Source organism: Alosa sapidissima, chromosome 3 (genome assembly GCF_018492685.1).
Source record: "Alosa sapidissima isolate fAloSap1 chromosome 3, fAloSap1.pri, whole genome shotgun sequence".
Taxonomy (NCBI): Eukaryota; Metazoa; Chordata; class Actinopteri; order Clupeiformes; family Clupeidae; genus Alosa; species Alosa sapidissima.
This window is the reverse complement of record NC_055959.1, coordinates 17,855,802-17,881,442: the sequence shown is the minus strand read 5'-3', so window position 1 is coordinate 17,881,442 and position 25,641 is coordinate 17,855,802. Positions and strand designations below refer to the sequence as shown.

The following is a 25,641-nucleotide window of genomic DNA, read 5'->3' as shown; positions in this document are numbered from 1 at the left end:
TTCCAACCCACTTTTAACTTCCAACAAAATTACGTCTCACTGCAACGATGCGCCATCTAGTGGACAAACGACTACTTCTCGCCAATACTGAAAATGCAGCCATGATGATGATGATGAATATTTATTTTGGCTTTCTTTTAATCCTACTGATTTTCATTTTTTACCGGGGGGGGCAAATCACAAATGAGTGATAATGAGCCAGGTTGATGTGGGCCCTTGAGACCAACATACCATAAAAGATTCACAGAGAACTGTGTCTGCCCTACCCTCCTTTCGGGGGGTCCAGTCCAGCGGGGGGGCTGCAGATGAAAACGAAAAATGACGGTTCCATGCTATCCATGTGGGGGTACATGCCCACCAAGTTTTGTGTACCCCGGTCTTTCAGTGTCCCGGGAATCCTTGTTGGTGTACGTCACTAAATGTACACATAAATTATTTTATTGTAAGGCCCCCCATGAACGAAAGTACACAAAACTTGGCATGCATTCAGAGGGTGTCATAATGATCCTACACTTTTAATTTCGTGCAGTTTTGACCTTGTCAGCCAGAGATATTGAGATGAAAACACCTAATTTTTTGCTTTTTAATTTTTAACTAGGTGGCGCTATACATGAAATAAGTGGTAATGGGATGGGTTGACATGCCCCCTTAAGACCAACATACATAAAAAAGGTGGACCTCCTAGGCCCTACAGTTCTCGAGATATTCACAGAAAACTGTCTCCGGCCACCTACAGGCCAGTTGGTGTATAGTAACATAAATTAATTTATTGTGTGGCCCCCCATGAACGGAATTCCACGAAACTTGGCGTGCATACAGAGGGTGTCATAATGATCCTACACTTCCAATTTCGTGCAGTTTTGACTATGTTAGGTCACAGATACCTTCAATTACAACACCTCATTTTTACTTTTTTGTGTTTAACTAGGTGGCGCTATACATGAAATGAGTGGTTATGGAATGGGTTGACATGGCCCCTTGAGATCAACATACAAAAAAAAAATGGTCCTCCTAAACCCTACGGTTTTCGAGATATTCACAGAAAACTGTGTCTGCCCTACCCTCCTTTCGGGGGGTCCAGTCCAGCGGGGGGGCTACAGATCAAAACGAAAAACGATGGTTCCATGCTATCCATGTGGGGTTACATGCCCACCAAGTTTCGTGTACCCCGGTCTTTCAGTGTCCCGGGACTCATTGACGGAAATTTGGGCATGCGAAAAAGAAAAAAAAAAAAAAGAAAAAAAAAAAAAAAAAAAAAAGAAAAAAAAAAAAAATCTGACTAAACCTATATGACCGCCGCTTCGCTGCGCGGCGGTCATAATTAGGGGATATCTCTGCCAAGAACTATATATTCAGTGAATGTGAATGCAAAAAAGAGCTTTCATTCACCTAAGCTCTGTTTTAAATGCTTATGCCCATTTGCATTTTAAACAGGGCGGACAAGGTAAGGTATGTGGATGAGGATGCTCATTAGGTATACTAGTTGAGTGTTCATGAAGTAATGTTTAAGCGCTGTAAGCTTTTTATGCGGGATGGGGGGTTGTGGGTGGACTTTGTGAAAGGGAGATTGAAGCAACAGCGGGGTGTGGATATACAACCTCTGGTGGCTGTTTGGACTATCCCCCATGTTTCCTTGGATTCTGACTTGTCAGGAAGCCCAGTACGGCCAAAGAGACAATAGGCCATTGTGCTGTCGGATGAGAGATTCTGTAAGACCGAGACAGGAAGCTTGAAAAAACGCAGACACACACACGCATGCACAGACACCCACACATAGACACATACACGCACACAGAAATGCACACACACCCACATACACACGGGTGTGTCGTAAGACTCTGGAGTTCACCTCTCTGTTTTTATGACCCAGGCTAAATATAGGCTGTGTGTGTGTGTGTGTCAGGGGTCATGCATTTTCACTGAGCATGACTTGACTGATGATCCGTTTCACCCGCAGGCCCTCCAGGCATCCCCCTCTTCGCCTCCCCCGACACCCCCAATTCCCTTCCCCATCCCCATCATGCTTCCACCCCTGTGTTCGACATCAACCTTTTTTTCCTCTTCTTCTGGAGCCCCCAAAGACAACCTAGACACTACTGCTGACTCTACAATTTACACACTGCTGTGGAAAAAAACAGAAAACATAGTAGAAAATGTTTTTCATTTTCAAAAGACTGCCATTTTCAGCATTGCTCTGCGTGCCTAGGTATGGAAAATCCCCTCCTTTATGGTCCTTTCAGTTTTTTTTATGTGCAATGCTCACATCAGCAGGTGGTTTTCACCGCCGATTCCCAGAGACTCAACACATACCACGTTTCATCAATCACGACATGCGGGATTAGAGCTTGGGGGGTTGGGGGTGTGAGACCAACAGACGGTTGTACGAGAAGAGAGGGGGAGAGGGTATAATCAGGGGGAGAGTTTTTGCGGCCTGAGTCATGGCTGATTCACACAGAGACAGAAAAGGGTGGTGGTGCTGGAATGTGTGTGTGTGTGTGTGTGTGTGTTGTGGAGACGGTTGGGGGTTCACCACCTCTAACTGCCTTTCTGGATTTGATAAACTACTCAGCAGATGGGTTGTGTGAAGCAGAACCATCATTTTTATCATACATGGACACAGCTTTGCTCTAAAACCAACATGCTCACTACCTGAAAGGAACGCAAATGTAAAACCTTGCAAACAACAATAACGGCACAGTTGGCACTCATGAAAGCCTTACTTGTGAGGTTTCCTACCTTGACCACACAAGTGCACAGTGGGAATGACAGGTGCTCTTCACAAGACTATGTACCATCAAAAATGAATGACAAAACAGGTTGGCCATAAAAATACACTTAAAAAAGAGGTACATTCTGGCAACTATTGTTTAATGACTCCAGCATCCCAAGAAACTGTGTTCTTTGTCATCTTAGCACAGTTTAGAGGGTTTATGGTCTAAAACAGTTTCCCTCAAACAGCCAGTGCAACCCTGTCTAACTCTGTTTCAACATGTTAGGATTTGATATCTGTGAGATAAAAAAAAAAAGACAGATTAGGGCAGAAAGAGATAAGCATAGCGGAGCACTATGTCAGCCTTGTTGTTCTGGAGTACTGGACTGGAGGGTGATGTAGGGAGGACCACAGTGATGAGTGTGTGTGTGTGTGTGTGTGTCAGGGGGCATCTCTCCCTGGCCTTGAAAAGGGGAGGACCTTGTATGTCTGGAACTTCACAAAATGTCTCTGTGTGACCTACCTGACCTCTCACCCATAGCAGGGTGTTTTTTTGGCCTGGCTTCTTCTAAGCACATGTTGTTGATACACAGCATGCAACTACACACAGAGACATGCATACACACAGACACACATGCAGACACAGAAACACACACACACACATACAGATTACTATATAGTATGTATATTTACATGTCGGCATTTAGGTAATCACACTTGTATGACTGTAATATTGAATATGTGAATATTTATGGATTTTCCTGCAATGCTAGTTTATTTGAATCCTATGCAACAGTTTTTTTTTTTTATGTGTCTTTTCTAAGGGTGCTAGAACTAATTTAATACAACACTAAACATGTGGCAAGAGATTTCTAAAATAGTCGTAATTCTGATTCGCCAAGTTGTGGTTGACATAGCTGTCTGTGTATGCAGTATGTGTGGCAGTGTGCATATTTAAATAGCAATGTTACACCCAATGATTACAACGTTAACAAGAACCACAGTATTATGAGAACTCTGTGTGAGCTGGAGAATAAAATGGCAGCTGTGTGTGTGTGTGTGTACTTATGCAGTGTACGTGTGTAGGTGTCAAGGTCTCTTAAGGTTGCTGCAAGCTGAGAAGAAACCGGGGGATGGAACCGGTCGCATTTCTAAAATTCTACAGTTTTATGCTGCGGCCCCGGCAACCACAGACTGTTGATACACTGCCATGCGCCGAGGCTAATACGGCCAGTTTGCGCCGCATTTTATGTCACTGCAGTAGTCCGCCTCTGGCCCTGCAGGCCTCATGGGAAGCAAAGCCCCTGTGGATGTGGCTGTGCTTGTCTCTGCGGCGCTATGCCCAGATCCTTGTATAGGGCTCCATGGTTTGGAAGAGAGGCACCGTTGGTATGCTTTGTTCAGCAACAACAGGCCATTTATGAAGTGACTGACTGTAGCAGTTGCAGTGTCCCCCCTTCTGTCTCAATTCTTTCACTTACAGTAAGAAAAAATTGCAATCTTGCGTGAGTGTTTAACATCCTTCCTTTGTGCACGTCCTATTAAGCAGCTGTTTCCCTCAGACATCTGGAGAGCATATCGACGTGTTTGATTTATCAACTGAAATGGCACACACCTTCTGTCCAACACATGTTCACAGTGTCAGCACCGGTTAAGTGCGGGATTAAGTGGTTTGGGTGAGGTGGGGGGTGACACACCTGGAGCTTTCCTGTTTCCTTGGATGTTTCTGCACACCTGGGCACTGAGCAGCGACGCGTTTCGAGGAGCAGTCCGAGTCTTCAGGAAGTCGTTAATTTTCAGACTGACTGTCTGTTTCCAGAGAAAGTCCAGGGGCCGCAGGGGAAAGGAAAAAATGGAGGAGCACCTCACTAGCTGAAGAGAGTTCCAGATTTGACTGATGGACTTGCAAACGCGATAAATATGATGACATGATAGTCTTGCACAGTTAAATCCTGAGCTGGATTATACAAAAACCCTTTTCATCATATGAGGTTTCTCTCTCTCTCTCTCTCTGTGTATATATATATATGTGTGTGTGTGTGTGTGTGTGTGTGTGTGTGTGTGTGTGACATTGTGATAATTTTAGCCAATATATTTGTGCAACATGAGGAAAAGCAAGTTCAAGACAGGAAATTAACAGATATTATCAAAATATGTAAATATAACTAACAATCTGTAATACACAGCTGTCTTGTACAAGAATGAGGACCAACTGGGTCTCCTCCGGAAAAAAAAAAACTTATTTGAAAACTTTACATAGTTTATCTCATGCAGACCGACCATGCTGAGTGCATATCTGATAAAAGAAAGTTGGCAACATTCAGTAAGTTGGTGTGACAAGACTCTGGCCTGGTTTCTGGCCCCTCCGACAGTGACTCACTAGGTCTGCATTCATTCCTTTCAGTCAGATTTCTATTCCAGGACCATTTCAATCTGTTCAACTTCCTTAATCTCCACAAAGTTCTTTTCTCCCTCACACAAAACAGAAAGAGTCAGAGAGACACATTCTTCCACGAGACAAAGGGGCAATTCTGCTGGAGCAACTGGACTGATGGACTTGTGTCATGACCAGGATTGGGGAGGGGGTGTTTGAGTGGGGGAGGGGGGTAGTCTGGTAAAAGGCGAAAAGGCAGGGTGGTTTTCTTGTGCTGGGCAGGGGCAGCACATTCCATCAAGCCAACACCACGGTTCTAGAACTCTCTCTCTCTCTCTCTCTCTTTCAATGGTCGCTCTGTGTCTCGATCGCCCCAGTGACTCCGAGACAACACGGCCGCCTGTGGCGCAGTCCAAAAAGACACCCGTGTTAAGAGGGACAAATGGGAAAAGATGCAAAAGATGAACCCAAACAGTGGGAGGGAGAATCACAGGGGTGCACCAGCTGATCGCAAAGAGGAAACATCCATGCTGTGCCCCGGACAGCAATGTTGTGTCTTGACACAAAACCAGTGCCTGTTTAACAAGGAGGAGGCGTCCAAAGCTTCATCCACGCAAATGTTGTTTGTTACTGTCGTTATCAAGTCACCGCAATCCTAGATGTAGGTGTGTTGTTGTGAGGAATGAGAGCGAGCTGGGGTGTGCAAGGCTCACATCTTCCTCTGAGTGAAACTAATTGTTTGCAGGCCCCAGTGGGGCTGTAGTTTTGTCAGTTGTGTTGCTGCTGCCACTTTCCAGCCTCCCTACCCATGCTGGGATGTTTATTCAGGGTAAGGGAGTTGGGTACTGGGGGGGTGGGGGGTGCGGCTGGGTTGTAGCGACCGAGGGATAGCATGACATTTCCTGTCGGCCCGCCAAGAAAAAGACACATTCGTCTGTCTGTCTGACAGGCACCCCTTTTATTTCCTGTCTGTAGCTCTGGACTGTAACTTAGAGAAATGTAAGAATGCCGGATGTTATATTTTGGGCAAACACGAGGTATCCATATGAGCCACAGGAGTATTGCCACAGTGCCCTGTTTGAATGACCAACAGTATTTAAAGAGCATTACTTGCGTGTTTCCTTTGTTGTTCTTATTGTTATAATCTTTTGTTCTGGGGAATCTCTTATGATATATGAAGCAATCTGTGACTCACTGCATAAGCAAGGGCATCACTTTGTTTTCATTGACAGGCAGGTCAGTGAAAGATGGATGAGTCAGGTTTCACCATGACTAATGGCTTTGCTGTGATTGAGACATTAATTGTTTTTTCTCCGAAGTGGGTATTTTATATTGGGAAAAAAATAGTACAAAAAAAAATAGTACTACATGATAAATTGTTTGGGTGCTTCTAAAGAACATTATGTAGCCCAATCCATTACAGAGCCGTTAAACAAGACCCTAACGCCCCCTGGTGAGGGTTATGCAGCACAGGAGGACAAGATCATCCTATCTTGAAGCGGTTGCCTTCTCTTTGTGTGGTTACTGTAAAACACTTTCTTACATTCTATATATTCATATGAGACCAAAAACTCTTCATGTAGGCTATGTGTTGAAATCAGTCTATAAGATAGGCATAGGCTACTTGCACAGAAATTAGGCTACGCAACTTAATAATAGTTGTAAACTTAGGTTGAATAGACTACATTCTTATTCGTATAAGTTTAAAACCCTTCTTTAATTTTACGTGTTCAAATCTGTTTAAAACACACAGGCTATGCTAAGACAGAAATTACGCAGTCTTGCCATTGTCGTTTAAAGGAGTGGTCTTCCTGTCACAAATATCGAATGGGTAGCGTTAGTCTTATCTTCGCCACTGGTGGCATTTTCTCGTAGCACAACGTCAATTTTACCTGTGCAGTTTCCTTTTGATGCTGTGGGCGTCAACAGAGTATGTAGTGAAACTTTACGGGACACGGTACAATAACCTTCAGGATGTCCAGCTGTTGACTTGAGCTGTTATCAAGTGTTTCTTTTGTGTCTTGGATTTCCTTGAGGACTGTATACCTGTGCTATATTTGCATTATCCGGACACAGTGGTGATCATGAGTGGTGAGCACTATAATTTCCATCTTCATACTAGAATGTTTTGATACTGAAAGTGACGGCGAGTGACATTTTTCTGAACCTTTTTTGGGTAAAGTTAGGCACGTCTCCATTCAGCCGGCTTCCATTGATAGCCTACTTTGTCAGGTTGAGTTCTGTTGAGTTGGACGGTTTGGATCTGAAAACTAGAATACAGTGCCAAGAAAAAAGTAAGTGAACCCATGCTAAAGTTGACTAAAAAGAGGAATAAAATCTTTTGGAAATTGATCTTAATGCCTTAATAAAAAAAATAAATAGGAAAAATCCAACCTAAATGTTCTTCCTTAAAATACAGGAGGCGTAGGCTATACACACCCCTATGTTAAACTCCCATAGAGGCAGGCAGATTTTTCTTTTTAAAGGCCAGTTATTTCATGAACCAGGATAGCCTACTTACTATCCTGATAAAGTTCCCTTGGCCTTTGGAATTAAAATAGCCCCACATCATCACATACCTTTCATCATACCTAGAGATTGGCATGGTTTTATTTCAGTTAGTCTATTAGCTGGTTTGATCAAAAGATGATTTTTATTCCTCTTTTTAGTCAACTTTAGCATGGGTTCACATACTTTTTCTTGCCACTGTAGAACGATACATTTATAAATGTATAGGCTAGGCCTGCTTCGTTTAATAATAGTGGGATGCATAGCAATTGTGGACTATTGCAGTTACAACTATCCTATCAACAATCCATGTTTTTCTGCATCTGTGGATTTTGTTAAGAGAAATAATGCAGCCACCTGTGAAACAATTAAACAATTGGCATGCATTTTAAAGAGAGAGAGAGAGAGAGAGAGAGAGAGAGAGAGAGAGATTCTAACATCTGGAGACCTGTTATAACTTGCACTGAACATAGCTGGAATGAAGGCATAGGGCCATGTTAGGATACATCCTGGCTGTAAACAGCCTAATCCAGCATTGTTTGTGGCTTGCTTTAAAAGGTTTTAATCAAAACATAACAAGACTCACTCACACTCTTCAGAAGTGTGTCAATAACATTAGCTCATCAATGACTGGGTAATCAGTATTTTCTTAATATATGCTAGAGGCCTATCATAACATCAGTCTATTGCTGAAGTAGATACATATTTGTCACATTTTTATTGATGATCGTACCAGGTATTTTTTATACATTTATATATTTTTGATAATTTGCTATCAGGCATGAGGAATAACAAGCCTCCTGTGGCATACCATCTTGGTGTCCATGGTAATGCAGGCCAGGTATTTCTTTATCATATCACATAAAGCCAGTGAATGGTGTAGTAGATTAGCCTAATTCAAATGTCTGATTTTATAGTTTGTTTTTCCTAAATCAGGTGTTCATCTTCTTCCAGGAAGTGAGGCCCCATGTATTGTGCCATGTTTGGACTTGTCTTGTGGTTTGTTGCAGTGCATGTATGCTTTCTTTGGCTATGGGCTTTGGTTATCACGTCAGCAATCCAGTATCACATTATAGTCATGTGTGCTACTTCTCCAGAAGTGAGATGCTGGTCTAGTTTTCACAAGTCAGCCACTGGCTCTTTCCAGCTCTCCCAGCCACCCACCCACACACCTTGACCTACTTGTCATCTTTATCACTTTTTCTTCATGTATAGTGGGAGTGTGCGGACAAAGTTCCGACAGAAATCTGGCATTCTTTTCCCCTGAGACAAGGCACACACGTGGTATCCCATCCGCCTCTAGTGTTTATGGGCAGTGCTCCATACTCTTGCTCTCTGCAGGTGCAGATCCAGGGCCTCTTTTACATGGAATGGCATTTATCATGCTCAATGCAGTGCCCTTCACTAATCTGTTTCGAGAGATACGGCATAACTTGTGACTGTGGTAACTCCCTCATTCCTCTTGAAAGATGGTTGCTGTGTGTTCCTTCCATGTGTTAAATCATGTCCTCTACCTGGTTATGCTGATGGTCGATGCATCTGTGAAATGAATAACTGACTGCTAGACTAGTGACAGTATTTTGCTTAACATTATTTTTCACACAAAGAAACATTCTTTTACCAGTGATGTTAAGTAATGTTCTGTGACTGTGGTATTTTTTATTATTATTATTAAATAGTTTTTTAGTGATGCTTCAGAAAACTGCTTCTGTGGTCTGAATGTTTTGAATTACTGTTCATATGTTCATACACTATATTGCCAAACGTATTGGGTCACCTGCCTTGACTCGCATATGAACTTAAGTGACATCCCATTCTTAATCCATAGGGTTTAATATGACGTCGGTCCACCCTTTGCAGCTATAGCAGCTTCAACTCTTCTGGGAAGGCTTTCCACAAGGTTTAGGAATGTGTGTTCTGACTATTCTTCCAGAAGCTCATTTGTGAGGTCACACACCGATGTTGGACGAGAAGGCCTGGCTCTCTGTTCTATAGGGTTGAGGTCAGGACTCTGTGCTGGCCAGTCATGTTCATCCACACCAAACTCTGTCGTACTTGTCTGACTGCATTGTGCCAAGTGTAAAGTTTGATGGAGGGGGAATGGGATTATGGTGTGTGTTTTTCAGGAGCTAGGCTTGGCCCCTCAGTTCCAGTGAAAGGAACTCTGAATGCTTTTGCATACCAAGAGATTTTGGACAATTCCATGCTCCCAACTTTGTGGGAACAGTTTGGGGATGGCACCTTCCTATTCCGACATGACCAGTGCACAAAGCAAGGTCCATAAAGACATGGATGGCAGACTTTTGGCAATATAGTGTATATTGAAGACATTTTTGTAATGAATTCATACTATAGTATGGATAATAATGCATAATTGCATCATGCAGCAGGTAATTTCTGGGCATTATTATTTAAACCTCCTCTCCAGCCTGACTGCAGATTTACAAAAAGGGAGACGTGTTTGCTTTACACGGACTTATCACACCATTGTGCGTTGGTTTTCATGTCATGCATGTCAATCCTTGTACCGGTAAATCCTTTTAAATGAGAGAGAGCAAACAATGATGTACTACCAAACCAGATAACAGCCTCACTCAAAAATGAATGGCATTGCATAAGAGGCATGGAAGAACTGGAGGAGTGCATAAACTGCAAGTCATTTTGAAAATGAAAATGTCTGCAAATGTGCAAATCTCAGTGCGTGGGTCAGGTGAATAGAGTTTTGAGGTGAGTGTCCCCTTCGGCTCCAGGTATGCCAGTGTGGGCGAGGGAGCCGCCTCAGGAGGTGGAGAGTGAGACGGAGCTGCCCTGGTGTGAGGAGCGCGTGGAGGAGTGGTGGGACCGTGTGGAGGGCGCCAGGCACAAGCTGACGCGCCTACTCAACCCGGTGAAGCTCACACCATACCTGCGCCAGTGCAAGGTCCTGGACGAGCAGGACGAGGACGAGGTGCTCAACTCCACCCTGTACCCGCTGCGCATCAGCAAGGCTGGTGAGACACAAACACAGGCTACAGGAGGACACTTTGGGAGCACAAAGGAGAACTTACTATGCAAATAGGGGAAGGAAATGTATATATATATATTTTTTTTTTCTTTCTTTCTTTTTTTTAAATGCTTATTTAAATGGCTCATTAAAAATGTATATTTTATTTTCCAGTACTTCATCCTTTAAAGTCACATTGCTTCATTATTACACACTTGGCTTTGATTTGCATGCATAATGTTGCTGTGAAGATTCTGTGTTAAAGCGATGGTTCGGAGTAATTTCACCCTAGGGTCCTTTGCACCATGACCCCGAGCCAAACACCCTCCCAGAACCTGTTTTCCCTTGGTCGAACCCTGGTCGAGTAGCGCTGTCAGAAACTAATGAGTTTCTGCAGTCGAAATGGTACCAACTTTTATCTCGTAAATTACCCCACTAATAATGCCCTGAATGGTACGACACTTCTACTGTAGTACAACTATGTTCTTTACTCATAAAACGAGGCATTGAAAAGTTTGTAAATACACCAGGAGTTTATTTAAATAACACTTGCCTGATGGATGGCAAAGGACCCTAGGGTGAAATTACTACGAACCATCGCTTTAATGGCCGTATTTCCCTGACCCCTGTCAGGTCGTCTGCTAGACATTCTACGTAAGCGTGGCCATCGTGGGCTGCAGGCCTTCATGGAGTCTCTGGAGTTCTACCACCCGGACCAGTTCACACAGCTGACTGGACGAGAGCCCACACAACGCTGCTCTTGCATCCTAGGTACACGCAGACATAATGGTGTCATTGGTGTGTGTGTGTGTCTCTGAACCCATACACATAAATGAGAATTGAGCCAGCGCCTATCTTTATTATCATCATCATGCAGCTGATTTTGTCGGTTTTCTTGCTTGCCTCCTGTTTACTCCTTCTGTGTCCTGCAAAAAAACTCTCCTGTCTTTACTCCTGCCTCCAATCGCATGTCTGTATCTCTCCTCTACCCCTTTACCCCTCTTCCGCTTATACTGTATCTGTCTCCTCTGTCCCTGGGCTCTGGTCCCTGGTCTGCCGCTCCCTGTCTGTCTGTGTGTGTGTGTGTGTAGAGGAGGATGGCCCAGAGGGCCTGACTCAATTCCTGCTGCTGGAGGTGAATAAGCTGCGGGATCAGCTGCGTGCGTGTCGGATGTGTGAGCGCCGCCTGTCCCAGCGCTGCCGCATGGCCGAGGATGAGCGCAGCCGTGCCGAGCGCAAGGCCCAGGAGCTGCGCACTGACCGCATCCAGCTGGAGAGGTACTGCAGTGTTTCCCACAGAATTGAATTCTGTTTGTGGTGGTAGGTGACGGGGGGTGTTCACAGTTTTGATCAAATTTGTGCAACGTGGTTATGATGCTAACCGGATTTAATCACGATTTAGCCAGTCATCTTCTATGCCAACAATAATCCTTGCAGGATTTTTAAATGTTTTCTTTAAACGTGCATGCAGGTTTGTTGAGGGAGATAGACACAAGGAGAGGCTGTGCAAAGGAGCCCATAGTATAACATAGAAAATCATTGTGTGGTGGTCAGTGTTGATATTGTGGTGGGCCGCCACAAATAAGTCAATGTATGGGAAACACTGTACTGAGTACTGACACATACAATAGGACATAGTAACTGTTGAGGGATGCAGAACATCTAAGGGATGGAACTTGTGTGATGTAGATGTGGACAGGTTGGAGTGCAGTTGTAGCACAGGGGACTAGAGAGTATTGATTCATTTAATAAGCATATACGATCGAGTCAGATCACACAGTCCAAAAGACTCACACCCACATCACTCTTTGTCAATGCAAGGGAAATAAGTAATCCACCTCATCAGAAAAAAACCCTTCCCAGATTAGCACAGATCACCTAAATGGTTACTTTCTTGATTAAAATTCTGGGAAAGGATTACTTTTATGTTTGTCCTTAGATTCTTGAAAATCTGAAAACAGTGTGACATTGAAATTTAGTTGTGAAGTCTGTGCCTTCTTTGGCTCTAGCAGTGCTTTCCCTCTCTCTCTCTCTCTCAGGCTGAGGCAGGAATGGGAGGTGAGCAGTCGTGAGCTGAGCCGGATGAAGGAGAGACTCCTGGAGCAGGCGGTCAAATACTCCCGCTCCCTGGAGGAGCAGAGCAAGGCCTCTGCCCGGGAGAGAGGGCTGCTGGAACAGGTAAACATGGTGATAGGTGATCTTTTGATTACAGCCGGATGGCTGCGAGATAAGAGTATAAGGGTGGATTAGGGGGTAGAGTTGATAGAGTTGTCTTGTTTTATAGAGAGAAGAGCGTATTAAGCACTAAGGACTCACATAGAGAAAACATAATATTGTATACAGTGACGGGGGTTGATGGTGGACGTAAACTCCCACATGCCATAAACAACAGCAACTGGCAGATAGCACTTTTGACGCACAGAAAGAACCCACGCTTTTGACAGCCCCAGTGATGGTGAACATAAACTCCCATGCTATAAACAACTGCACCAAAACATGGACATATCAATGCTCAACCCCAATGCATAAACAAATGAATAAATCATCATAGCCAGCCGCTCCATAATGAAAACTTACCGTCATGCAGTTAATAAGGTAGCCTACGAAAGAGTTTGCTTTTCTCCGCAACCCTGTCCATTAAGTCATCTGATTCCAAGTTCAATAAGGACCTCTTTCTCTGTCGCCATCAGCATTAGAGCCCTATGATTAGAGCCTCCAAATGATCCTTGAGTATCAGTATTAGCGCTAGTGCTAGCTGAAGCTGCACTTGAGTTTAAAAACAAATCAGTCAGTTTGCCGCATTTTTCACCGTCAGATAACAGTGCTCGCTTAGATTTCTCTCTCTTTTTCTCCGCTCCCCCCTTGTGTTGCTTGATGCCTCGATTATTTTTTTTTGCTAGCTTAATCTCAGTCAACAGTATAGCTTCCAATCTCCAAATTCCAACAACCACGCAGACGCGATCTACTCAATTCTGTCTTGAAATTCCCAGAAGGCATTGCTTCATTTTAACTTTTGCAAACAAATAATCAAATAAAAAAATCAGGTAAATCACGTTTTTGAACATCTGAATATGACATTTCGCTACAAAACAATGCAGACTGATGTAAAAGTTTGTGACTATAGACTGTAGAGGGTAACCATGACTGATATAGAGACTCGTGTGTAAATAAATACTGATCACTACACTGTCACGTCTGAAAGATTTGGAGAAGCCAAAGACCATTATTGACGGTTGAAAGGGGATCTTTGGGCCGCCGTTTACAATTAAGGGGTCGCATGGCTGTGACAATCACGCGGCTCACGAGGGCCCGCGGCCCCTCTGGCATCTGTCCAAATTCCAGATTACCAGTATGTCACTGATTGTATAGTAGCCCTAAATCTTGCAGGTCAAAGTCATTTGAAGTCACATATCAGTGAGATGTAAAGTTAGCTTCAGCTCTGCTGGTTGATAGTTTGGTGGTTGAGTGACTACTTTTGTACAAGGAAATAGGTTATTGCATGGTCATTCCTACTGTACAAACGCGTTATTATGTGAAATAGGTGTGTCGGGATTGGTTTGTCACGATTGGGACAACTGACTAGCTTACGTGTAGAGCCCCTACTTATGTCACTACCGGTGGCTGAATCATTGGTCATTTCCTGTACATCTGCCAGATTGATTTTTATTATTGACATGCAGTACGAACTGCAAATTTAACTTTCACTTTTTGATGGTACCCTTGTAGTGAATGGAAATGGTTTATGTACTAGTCAAACAGTAAATCAGACAGGGTTACAAGTGGGGTCGTAAATGTGAATTTACTGAGTAAAAATGAAGTTGCATTCAGATTGGATTCAGATGCTTTCACCTATCACAAGTTTTTGCATGTTGATTTTTTTCATCAATTATAATAAAAAAGATACCTTCATCTAAAGCAATAGACAACTCAAGTGTGTATATTATATTGCTCTAAATTAAAGCTATGAGTTTGCCACTGTTGGCATCTTGCCCATCTCGCTAGAGGTGCTCATGTTTGCACTGCAGCACTAAAGGAGTGGCTGTGTGGTGTGAGTGTATATCATGTGACTGATAACGATTTTATTCGGGCAGGTTGAACAGCTGAGAAGCAGATTGCAGGAATCAGAGAAAAGAGCCGACGGGAACCAATCCAACAACAACACGCCCAGCAAACGCAGCAGTGTGGTGTCCCTCATGCTGGACGTAATTTCAGATGAACCAAAGTCTCTGCATACTGTAAACTTCCAAAAGGACAAGCAACTCGGGACACAGGTGACAAAAGTCCTCCACGTGGAGTGCTCTTCCTTAAACACACTTTTATGGTCTTAGTGATAATGTTTCATTTTAGCATCTGGACATTTTGTTTGTAGTTCCTTTCCCATTAGAGGGCACAAGTTAATAATTAGCCGTAGAGAATGTGTTAAGAGTAGTGCCGACACCCAACTGACACAAAGAAAAAGAGAGTTTGAAGCTTATGCTGTGGAACTAATTCACACCATTCATTTTGGCACTGTTACTTTGGTGAGACTAACTGTGGACTGGTCACTGATGCAGTGTCACATATGTCCTGTACACCTATAGGCTCTTCTGGACATCCTTCAGCAGGACCGCAGGGAAGCCGCAGAGCAGAGGCAGGAGCTGTGCGCCACCATCGTCCAACTACAGGGGGAGCTAGAGAGTGCTGAAATGCAGCGGGACAAAGTGAGCGGGGGATGAGGGGTGTGGAAGGCTTGGAGCATGCCTATTTGTATCGTCCTCTGGCTGTTTGTGATAATGTAAAAAATATTAAATGACATTTAGCCATTTATTTAAAAGTACAAATTAAATGTACTGGTTGTACATCTAGTTGAAGCTATAGACAGTAGAAAAAAAAGAGACTGTTTCCTGTTGCTGCACTAAAGTCCTCTTACCTGTGCATTGTGTGTGTGTGTGTGTGTTGTGCCGTGTAGCTAGAGGCTCAGTACGAGCAAATGCAGCTGAGGGTGCAGGCGCTGCAGCTGGACTGGGAGACGGAGCAGAAGAGGAGCGTTTCTTACCTTAACCAGATCATGGAGCTGGAGAGAGAGCGGGACCAGGTCTGTGCTTTATAAAGGGCCTCTAATGGACTGTTTGTGCTGTTAGTGCTTCACCTTCCTCCTCCTCCGGCCTCTGATCCAGCATCCCATTCAGTGCACACTGGTCGATTTTCTCTGGGGATTGTACAGTAGATAGATAGATAGATAGATAGATACCTTCTCCTGGTACGCAATCTGGAGCTGGTCTAGTGAGTGGCTGACTTGGGTCTGAGGATGTGGAGTAGCAGTCGCTCCATCGTCTTCATCATGTGTAATGTTAGTGACTGGCCCAAAGTCATTTAGCTTGTATTCTGACTGCTGGACATGGGTGCTAAAATGGCTAGCAGGCACTGAAAGGACGCTAAATCAGAGACCAGAAAATGAGGAAAGCAAGGCACTGACTGTTCAAACCACCATTTTGTGTCAAATCAAGTTTTAGAACACTTATAAAGGTAAACAGACACATGTGTATCTCTGTAGAGGTTTTCTCCATACCAGACACTTTTGATAACATTTTGTGCCCTAGTTAGTGGCGAAAAACAAACAGTTTGAATTTGATGCTTTTTTTTATACCAATTGTATTGCATTTTTCAAGGTTGGCAGTTTTCTTGTGTTCTAACTCAATACTGAACCAATTTATGTCACTATTGAAAATTTAGACACAAACAAACAATCTAAAATTAGGGCTCAGGTTGAACTATACAGGATTTCTCCTTTAATGTTTATCTGATTGGCAAAAGTAGATATGACTTTCATTCACTTTTGTGTTCCTGCTCTCATTAAAGGTGGAGATCTTATCACCTTCATATTTTTAACTTGTTTTTGTTTTGGGCAGGCCCTGCGCAGCCGTGACAGCCTGCAGCTGGAGTTTACTGACTGTCTGCTGGACAAGAACCGGCTGCGCAAACGCATTACCGAGCTGCAGGCCAATCTGGAACAGCTCCAGAGAGAGCTGGAGGCAGAGAAGGAGAAGTGTCGGGAGCAGAGCGCCCCCTGTCACCACTGTGTGAGTCTGCATGTCTGTAACCACAATCAGTAGTTTTCATCTACAGTGCATACTGTTTTGTTTGGTTTCTGTAACAAAGCCATTATTTTCACACTTTATTGGAGTTTATTAATCAGTTTCCTGACTATATACTCACACCCAGTCTAAAATGTAATATTTTTTACGTCTTTGTTTGTCCCAGTCTCATCTATCTCTGTTTAGCGAAGAGCAATGCTTTGGTCCCTGCTGTTCCCTGAGCCTAATCCCCTACACAGATAGCCCACACCAACTGCAGCGCAAGGTCTGCTTCGGTCACTCCCAACTAAGTCTTTTGTAGCCACTGGTCGTTGACATTTGTGCCAGTCCTGTCAGTGCCAGTGCTTGATTGTGACGCAACATTGTTTTTTTATGCCTCACAGTCGCCCCCTAGAGGCCAACAAAGTGATAAATCAGAAGGTGAGTCTTGACAAATTCGCCAAAAAATAAGAAAAAGTATGGTGTTTTTTGCTTGTCATGTAATGTTTTCATATATGTTAATAGTGTTAATAAATGGCAATCAATGATTATGTCCTTGGAAATCATAAGATAGCCAGAAAGGGGACGGTTCTTATCTGTCAGATAAGGAGATAAAATGATGATCGATATTATATTTATATTCTATCTCTTCCACTGCTGTTCATTCTGCAGATTCCCGTTACAATTCAGAGGAGAATCTTCCTGTGAGTGTTTTTACTCATTGATATGCTTACTCATGAACTCACATTTTGTCATCTGGCATTTTGTTTCTATTAACTAATTTTGTAACATGAACTTAAATGCTTTTTTGAACAGACCAGAGACAGCGAAAAAGATATCAACAGACTTTCTACTTTCCCATTCCCTCCTCATGTAAACTCCATCAACCGTAGAGTTACCACTGAGTAAGTCAGCACAGCTTAACCTTAGTGTGGCTATTTGGACCTTTTATATGAGAAACTGTTATATTGAGTGAGGAATATGTGTGTAGGTTTGACCTGGATTCCTGGGGCAGTGATGAAAATGATAATACCACAGGTTAGGCATTTTTTTTCTGCATCTTTCTAAAACATCTGCATGCACATAAAATAAGCTTTTTCAACATACTGTATGTGTAACACTCTGAAATGTATCTGGTTATATTATCACCATTACATAGCCTGCTATTATAAATGTTCCTGGAATTCCTGGAATGTTCCCCATGTGACGTGTGGTTTATAACCTGTTTATATGGCAGGATCAGTTGCAAGTGAGGAGAGTGTCCCCTCTTTATGGGATTCCTGGAGCTCTCTGCAGTCTCACCTGTTTCCCCCTGACCTGATAAACCTGCCCCCGACACTCCCCAGCAAGCCATCACAGGTTTCACCTGAGTAAGACCCTTTATCTTAGAGAACTTTACTTACCTGAGAGCATTTTATTAGTGGCCACATCTGTAAGTGGCATCTGTAAAGCTTTGTTTAGGCTTATTGTTCATTTAACATACACTTTGCAGAGACTTTCCACGCCATTTGTCAGTTTCTATACAGGTTCATTTTAAAGGAGAAATCCGGACGATTTTTACGTGGATCTTGATCGCTAGACGTCACCGAGTACTGTCGATAAAAAAAAAACGACCAAAATCGGTGCTGCCGAACTTGAGTAGCTGCAGTTAGGCCAGTACTCCCAGTCAGCTACAATGCTAGGTCTGGGGGCATCATCTAAATGTGCCTTTCTTGCCTCTGAACAGACTTAAAATGTCATTAAAAGTCTGTACTATATGAACAGAGTCCTTACGTGACAAAACGGTGCATTTTCTACTCATTAGCTGTGAAGAAACCATCTAAATTCAAAGTTTGTACTGTCACATCTGCACACTACTCTTTTCCTGCCTTTTCCTGCAACAGCTGAATTCCCACGATACTTCAGCACGAGAATAAAGCTATACCTTTCAGTACGTACAAGCTTAGGCATCATTTGGACGGTTTCCATGTAGTTACATAGTCATTATATGGTCATAACTATTATAGTGCTCAATTACCTATTTTTGAGGGGAAATAAACTTCAAGTTTTCGCTGAGAAGCCGGCATGAGCTCGACAACAGACTTTCTTGGGCTTTCCTGGAAACGACTGATGGAAACTGAGGTACATGTGACAGTACAAACTTTAAATTCAAACGGTTTCTTCACAATTAATGAGTTGAAAATGCATTGTTTTGTCACGTAAGGGCCCTGTTCATGTTGCACATAACTTTTAATGACATTTTGAGTCTGTTAAGAGGCAAAAAAGACACGTTTAGATAATGACCCCAGAGCTAGCCTTGTAGCTGACTGGGAGTACTGGCCATTAGCTGCAGCTACTCCAGTTCGGTAGCACCAGAGCCCTTTATTAGACATTCTCTGGTAGCACCGATTTTGGTCGTTTTTTTCCCATCGATACTTGGTGACGTCTAGCAATCAAGATCCATGCAAAAATCAGCTGGATTTCTCCTTTAACTTCTCATAAATCATCAACCCCAATCACTCTTAGATTACTTAGAGGATTTCTGGTCACATACAGTATAAGGTAATATTCGAAAGCATATTTTAAAAAGCATTGCATTTTAAAAGCATCACCATTGGTCACTTTCTCTGTTGGTTGGTGACAACTCCTCCCATAATCTTCATCATCTCCCTTGTGAACCCAGGTCAGAGAGCATCCCCTCAACACCCATTACTCCCACTTCACCTAACATGTCCAGCCTATCCGATGACATCAGCATCGTTGGGGGCAACCACACAGGGATATTTGTACAGAGTGTGAAGCCGGGGTCTCCTGCTGACAAGTGTGGACTCAAGGAAGGCAGTGAGTTACTGGAGGTGAAAAAAATGGCCACTGATGCACAGACAGACAGAATTGATATCCATTATAGAACAACTTTACAGTATTACGAACACATTGCATGTTATGTCAAATGTTGGCTAAACTATAGCTCTGATATTGTAGTCTACCTAGTCTAATATGCATACAGACACATTATATCATGATGGTAATAGATCATTCTTCTCCGCCTCTGGTTCCGACCCAGCTGGAAGGAGTTCTGTCTGGGGATGGCAATGTTGTCTTCTCTCAGTGCACAGCAGAGGTTGCTCATTTCTCTCTTCGCTGGTGGACAGACCCTTCCTCTCTCAAACACAAGTTCAATCAAGAAGGTAAAGTCACCTCCCACCCTGCATGCCTGTATCTCCAAATTGTCATCCTTTTGAATACTGAATCTTGTTGAACTGAATGCTTTGAGTGAAATTATAGTATGGTCAAATAAAAAGATTAACATCTAGGAAGGATTTTCCACAATTATTGTCATTGTCTCTTGAAAATATTGTTCACATTTGGATTTGGAACACACTTGTTTAATGACAAACAAACAAATATTTAGACCAGATTGGTTTCTTTCATGGACACTGATATACACATACATCCTTAGCAGTGCAGTGGTTAGTGTTTATAAAAATGGATATGGAAGTCTGACCCCTCTGATGTTTCTCAGGTTACTCCCAGCTGTGTGAGAAGATGTCCTCCACCTCCTTTGCTGGAGCAGACTCCTTCTATGTGCGAGTCAACCTGGATATAGATTCTAACGGTGACCCACCCTTGTTGGGCGTAAGCTGTAACGACATACTCCATATCACAGACACATGCTACAACGGGAAGTACCAGTGGCGTTGTTGTCGCGTTGACCCTCAAACCGCCAAGCCCCTACAGGCTGGTGCCATGCCGAATTACAACAGGTAGTGGTAGGAGATAAATGTTCTTATTTATGACCATGACAAACCCAAGGAGAAACAGTTGACCTCACTGCTCATCTCTTCACTTTCAGGGCTCAACAGTTGCTACTTGTGAAGTTACGCACCCTCGCCTCAAAACAAAAGAACTTTAAAAGGAAGGTATGGTTGGCTATCTTAAGTCACTGCTAACTTCACCGACTGCTGCTAAATTTTGTGGTCGTTCCAAGTGATATCACACATATCCTTCAATGTAGCTCTTTTCCATCTCCTCCTCTATGTAGTTCTACAAAAGAGTCACTGAGGAGGTGCGACTGGTCAAGGCTGTCTCTCCGAACTTACATACTAGCTCCACCTCGCGAGTCTGCTACACGCTTGGCAAACGTAAGCATTTCTGGCACTAATTACATTCAGAATAGCGGCAGGTTGAAACACACTTGGCTCCACAGGAAATAAACAAGCTCACCGAGAGCCTTTTGTGTCATGGACAGAAGACGACCCAAGAGCGCAAGTTCAAATTCAGAGTCTTTTTATTGAAGGGTTCAGGGGGGAAGAGGAGTGAGAGAATCGTGAGGTCTTGGAGGTTCCGGTTCCAGGGGTGCTAGGAGTGCCAGGGGTGTCAGGGGTGTCAGGGGTTCTCTGGGCTCTGGGGTTTTTCAGGGTCCTGTGGGTTACCTGGGCTCCGGGGGTCACCAAGTTTCCGGGGGGTTCCAGTCCAAGGTGCTGAGTGTGTGTGTCCCCCAGTGATCGAGCGGCGTCTCGGGCTGAGGGTGGTGACACGTCTGGGCTCGCTCGTCTGGTGGTCGGAGGCCTGGGGGAACACACACACACAACAGCAAGATGAACAGCAGGCAGTAGTACAGACCAGGGCTAGGCACTAAACGTGGTGAGAGACAGAAGGCAGATTCGAGTTACCGGGGGGGCTGAAGATCGGCGAGTAATCGAGAAGATCCGGAAGGCAGGTCGGGATAACCGGGGCAGTAGAACAGGAAGGCAGTCAAGAATGGATCCGAATCACAGGTAGGAGTCAGCGAGTAGACAGGCAGGCAGGTTACTGGTCCAGGTTTGAAGACGATCTGACAGGGCTTGGCTGAAAAACAGGGCTTTATATACTGGGAGAGGTTAGTGGAGAAATGCAGTGCAGCTGGCAGAGTAATTAGAGCAGCGTGGGGCAAGGTGACGATGGTGAGTGGGAAATGCAGCGCAGCTGGCCAGGTAACAAGAGCAGAGCAGGGCGGAGCCAGGTGGAGCTCGTTAGGCAGAGTAGAGAGAGAGTGAGCAGAGTGGCAGAGAATTGAATTCAATTAAGGTTGTTACCAGGGAGAGAGAATGCTCATGACATTTTGTGCAACTAGTCAATTAAGCTCTGGTGCATCCTACTTCTATCAATGGTCCTTGAGATGCTTCTACAACTTGATTGGAGTCCACCCCCTGCCTAAATGAATTCATTGGACATCATTAGGAGAGGCACACATCTGCCTATTCATTGGCATTTATATGGAACGGTGATTATTAAGAATTAATAGCCACCAGCCAATCAGAAAAGAGTATTTCTTCTCTGCAGGTGATAATGTGGAGTATTGGAGCATTGTGTGTAGACTGATGAGAAACAAAATTAATTGAATCCATTTTAAGATGAGTCTTAAACATAACAAAATGTTGAAAACTTGAAAGTGTCTGAAAACGTTCTGGTTGCACTACAAAATCAATCTGAACGGTGTGTATGTGTGTGTGTGTCATGACAGGTCATGAAGATAGTTTGATTCCTTATAGTATGGTGCAGCCAGTGCCAGTCCAATCCAAACGTCCCATCATCTTCTCCCCCTCCTTACTTTCCCACGCTCTTATTGAGCGACTGCTGCAGCCAGCTGCGTCTGGTCTGGACTTCAACACCTGCCACCCAGGTATGACAACATGTGTGGAGTGATCATAATTAGCATACACATTATTGTAAGGATGCTGTTACCTGAGAAACAACTGAGTTTGTAACATATTAAGATTTAGAGGACTTTTTGTTGACATTCTAGAGCCGATCCCTGTCTCAGAGAGACATGACAAGAAGGTGTTCCTGCTTCAGTCATCTGGGCCAACACTGGGAATTCGACTACAGTCCATAAAGGATGTTATTAGCCAGGTGGGATTCATGAGCCTTGTAGACACTCGAATGCAGCATTTCTCACACCTCTCAAGCATGCTGTAATGACCTGTTTTGTAAATGTAGGACAGGCACTGTCTCCTTGAGTTGGGCCTTGCAAGTGTTGAAGCTCTTCTGAAGCAGGGCGTGTATCCCATTGTCATCCACATCAAGCCCAAAGATAAGAAAGGACGAAAGTTCAAGTAGGTTTCCATCTTCTAATAATCTCTTCCTTTGCAATTGCTTACAATTACATTATGTATGCCTATATTGATTAAAAAATCACAATCCATAACCCTCATTGTTAAACTACAATAGGAAGCTGCTCTCTGGTCGTTCTGAAGACGAAGTCATGGCCGTTTGTCACTCAGAGGAACTGCAGCTGGAAACTTTGCCTCTGTTCTACCACACCCTGCAGCCGGGGACCTGGAGCAGCACCGAAGAGCTCCTGGATGCTATCCGCAGTGCAATCGGCAACCTGCAGAGGGCAGTGGTTTGGGTTGAGCTAGACCGACTTCAGTAGATATTGGACACCTATACAAATGCCTTAAAAGGGTAGATACACTATGGACTTTTAATGGTCTCTTCTCTGACAGTTAAAACACTGGAGCAGTAATGCAAGTATAGTGATGAATTGGTTAATGTTTGGGAGTGCTGGATTGGAGAGGGGCACAGTCAAAGCCATTAGAAACAATCTCAAGAGGACAGAGATGTAAAAGTCCGGCTTTAGAAAGTAAGTCATTCCATGTATTGGTTCTACCTGTGTGCTTAACACAGGTGATTTCACTAATTAGCTGATCTACCTGGCTTTAGACAGAGACTTTCTAATGTGGAGACACAGCACTCAAAAAATACTCCATAGAAATGCATGGGGCTAGTTTGTCACGCCAGTATGGCCGTTGTCTACACATATCCAACCCCTTCTTCGGCAAAACGTTGACATGTGAATACATTGAGCCAATCATGTGGTGTGATGTGAATACATTGAGCCAATCATATGGTGTGTTGTGAAGACATCGTGCCAATCATGTGTTGTGATCTCGCCGCTGGAGCAAGATTGGTGTCGTAAAGCCTTGCGCACGCGGATTTCTGCCGAAATGGATGCCCAACGAGTGCCCAAAAAGCGTTGTCAAATGGCGCCGAGTGGAGGGACTTGCCTAAAAGGACTTTGCTTTAGACTAATGCTAATTCAGCTAATTAAGTGAAAGGTTGGAACAAAAATGTGGCGGGACTTTTACTTTCTGAAGCCGGACTATAGACCTCTGAAGTTCGCCTACAAAAAGGAGCCAAAGCTGCCATATTTGCCCATATAAGGAGATCCGGGTGTTAATTGAAGCTAATGCTGCTTTCGAGATGTCTCGTAAATCATCGTACACTCACCTGTAGAACATGTACCAATGAGTGGCTTTAGGAACGCCTTTCTCTCGAGCCACGAGGTGCATTAGCAGGAGGCTAGTCATTGTTATTGTTTTGTGCTACATGTAGCCTCTAGCTAAATGGCTGGAAAACAAGTTGTTACATTGTATTGCAGGTACAGCAAGACCGTGCAATGCATGAATTGGCGACCGGATTGAAGCAGCAATTTAATCTAGTGTGTAAGAGCATTACATCAACTTTAACATGACCAACACAGTACATATGCAAAAAAATACATGTCATCTCATCTCAACTATGGGCGCAGCCATGTTTGTTGTAAGGTCGTACGTCCACCTCGGGGTATCCTCAAGTACTCCGAGGTAAAGTGGGCGTGCCTGCCCAAAATGGCGCAAGAAAGCTGGGTAATTTACACTTTCCAACTCGGGCGGCGGATTTACGAGACATCTCGAAAGCAGCATAACTACCTATGGCAAGTTGCATTGTAAGTTAGCTCTGGGGTACTAAAATTTAAAGTGTGCCGTCTTCACGTACCGAAGATCACAGTATCCACTCGAAGGCCCAGCGAGAGTTTAACAGTTCCGATAATTCAAAATCCCCATGTTATTTTCCCATAGAAAAAATCTCAAGATACTGGATCGACCGATCTTATTTGGGCAAAGATGGAAATTCAGAGGTCTATTACACCTCTGCAAGAGGACATAATTCCACTGGACATGGTTTTGTGGTAGCCGACAAACAGCTGGCTTGAATTAGGTCACTGCATGTCCACTAGACATAACTGTCAAATGTCAGCGCTATGGGACTACGAGTTGGAGTACCCACAATTACATTTTTGCAAGAGGTGCATTACTGATGAAAAATGTGCAGAATGACTGGGTGCATGAGAACACCAGCAAAACAATGGTTGGAATCCCTAGAACATGTAAATAAAGTTTGCTGAATTATTCAGTGTGTTTTCCTTAATGGTGTCATCAGGGGTGTAGTGGTAGCCTAAAATAAGAGGTGGGTAAACTATGAATTCTGTAATCACGGTAAGGTGGACTGCCCCATCAGATTAAAAAAAAAATTGTCCAATGTTTATACCAGTGGTAGAGTGTTGATGAGAGTACATATTGTGAATGTGGATAAAACAGTGTGATTTTTGAATGTTAAAAGTTGCAATTTGTGAATAAACTCTTTTGAGAGGTGGATATGCTCTACTTTTGAAATTTCAGACGTGGATAAACTGAGTTTACTTGCGTTTAGCTTCCACTACATCCCTAGGTGCCATGATAGTACATTGCACAGTGCACACTGAAACATTGTAGGCCTATAGCATATTTTTTAACTTGCTGGCACTTGTCATCATGCCTGGAAAAAAAAAAAAAAATCTCACAAAATGTGCAAGTCTACTAGGCCTATTTGGTAGTCTAGACAGGCCTAGGAATTGAGACATTACGGCTGATGTGCACGTGCATGTAGTCTACATCTACTGAGCCTAGGCTTACGTGTTTATGCCATAGACGTGTGTCTTTTATAAAAAAAAAAAAAGAATAATGTTCTTGGTTACAGATAACCTATCAGCAATCAACGGAAAGTTACTTACCTAATTAGGGAATCTTGACGTCAGTAAACCTTGTTTTATACATAGGGACATTGTAGTTTATAGTTACAGTTAAATTATTGTTATGCAAAAAAACGTCGAAAATATTATGTTATTGTAGATGATTTTAGTTGATAAAGTTAGCGAACCAACTCGATATCGTAACGCGAGAGGTAGTCAGTT

General features: G+C 43.4%; 1 protein-coding gene across 1 annotated transcript; it reads left to right on the top strand.

Annotated features, from left to right (window-relative positions):
• Positions 1-6,919: 6,919 nt before the first annotated feature.
• zmp:0000000896 (caspase recruitment domain-containing protein 11) lies at positions 6,920-23,335 on the top strand. Its single transcript, XM_042087205.1, has 24 exons — positions 6,920-7,175; positions 10,343-10,582; positions 11,209-11,346; positions 11,667-11,853; positions 12,615-12,753; positions 14,667-14,846; positions 15,156-15,275; positions 15,524-15,649; positions 16,464-16,634; positions 16,816-16,914; positions 17,033-17,069; positions 17,301-17,332; positions 17,445-17,533; positions 17,620-17,666; positions 17,866-17,998; positions 19,291-19,462; positions 19,672-19,795; positions 20,131-20,371; positions 20,461-20,527; positions 20,650-20,749; positions 22,111-22,269; positions 22,393-22,499; positions 22,587-22,702; positions 22,818-23,335. Exons 1-24 carry the CDS (start codon positions 7,169-7,171, stop codon positions 23,020-23,022), a joined length of 3,036 nt encoding a protein of 1,011 aa, XP_041943139.1. The 5' UTR covers positions 6,920-7,168; the 3' UTR covers positions 23,023-23,335.
• Positions 23,336-25,641: the final 2,306 nt, after the last annotated feature.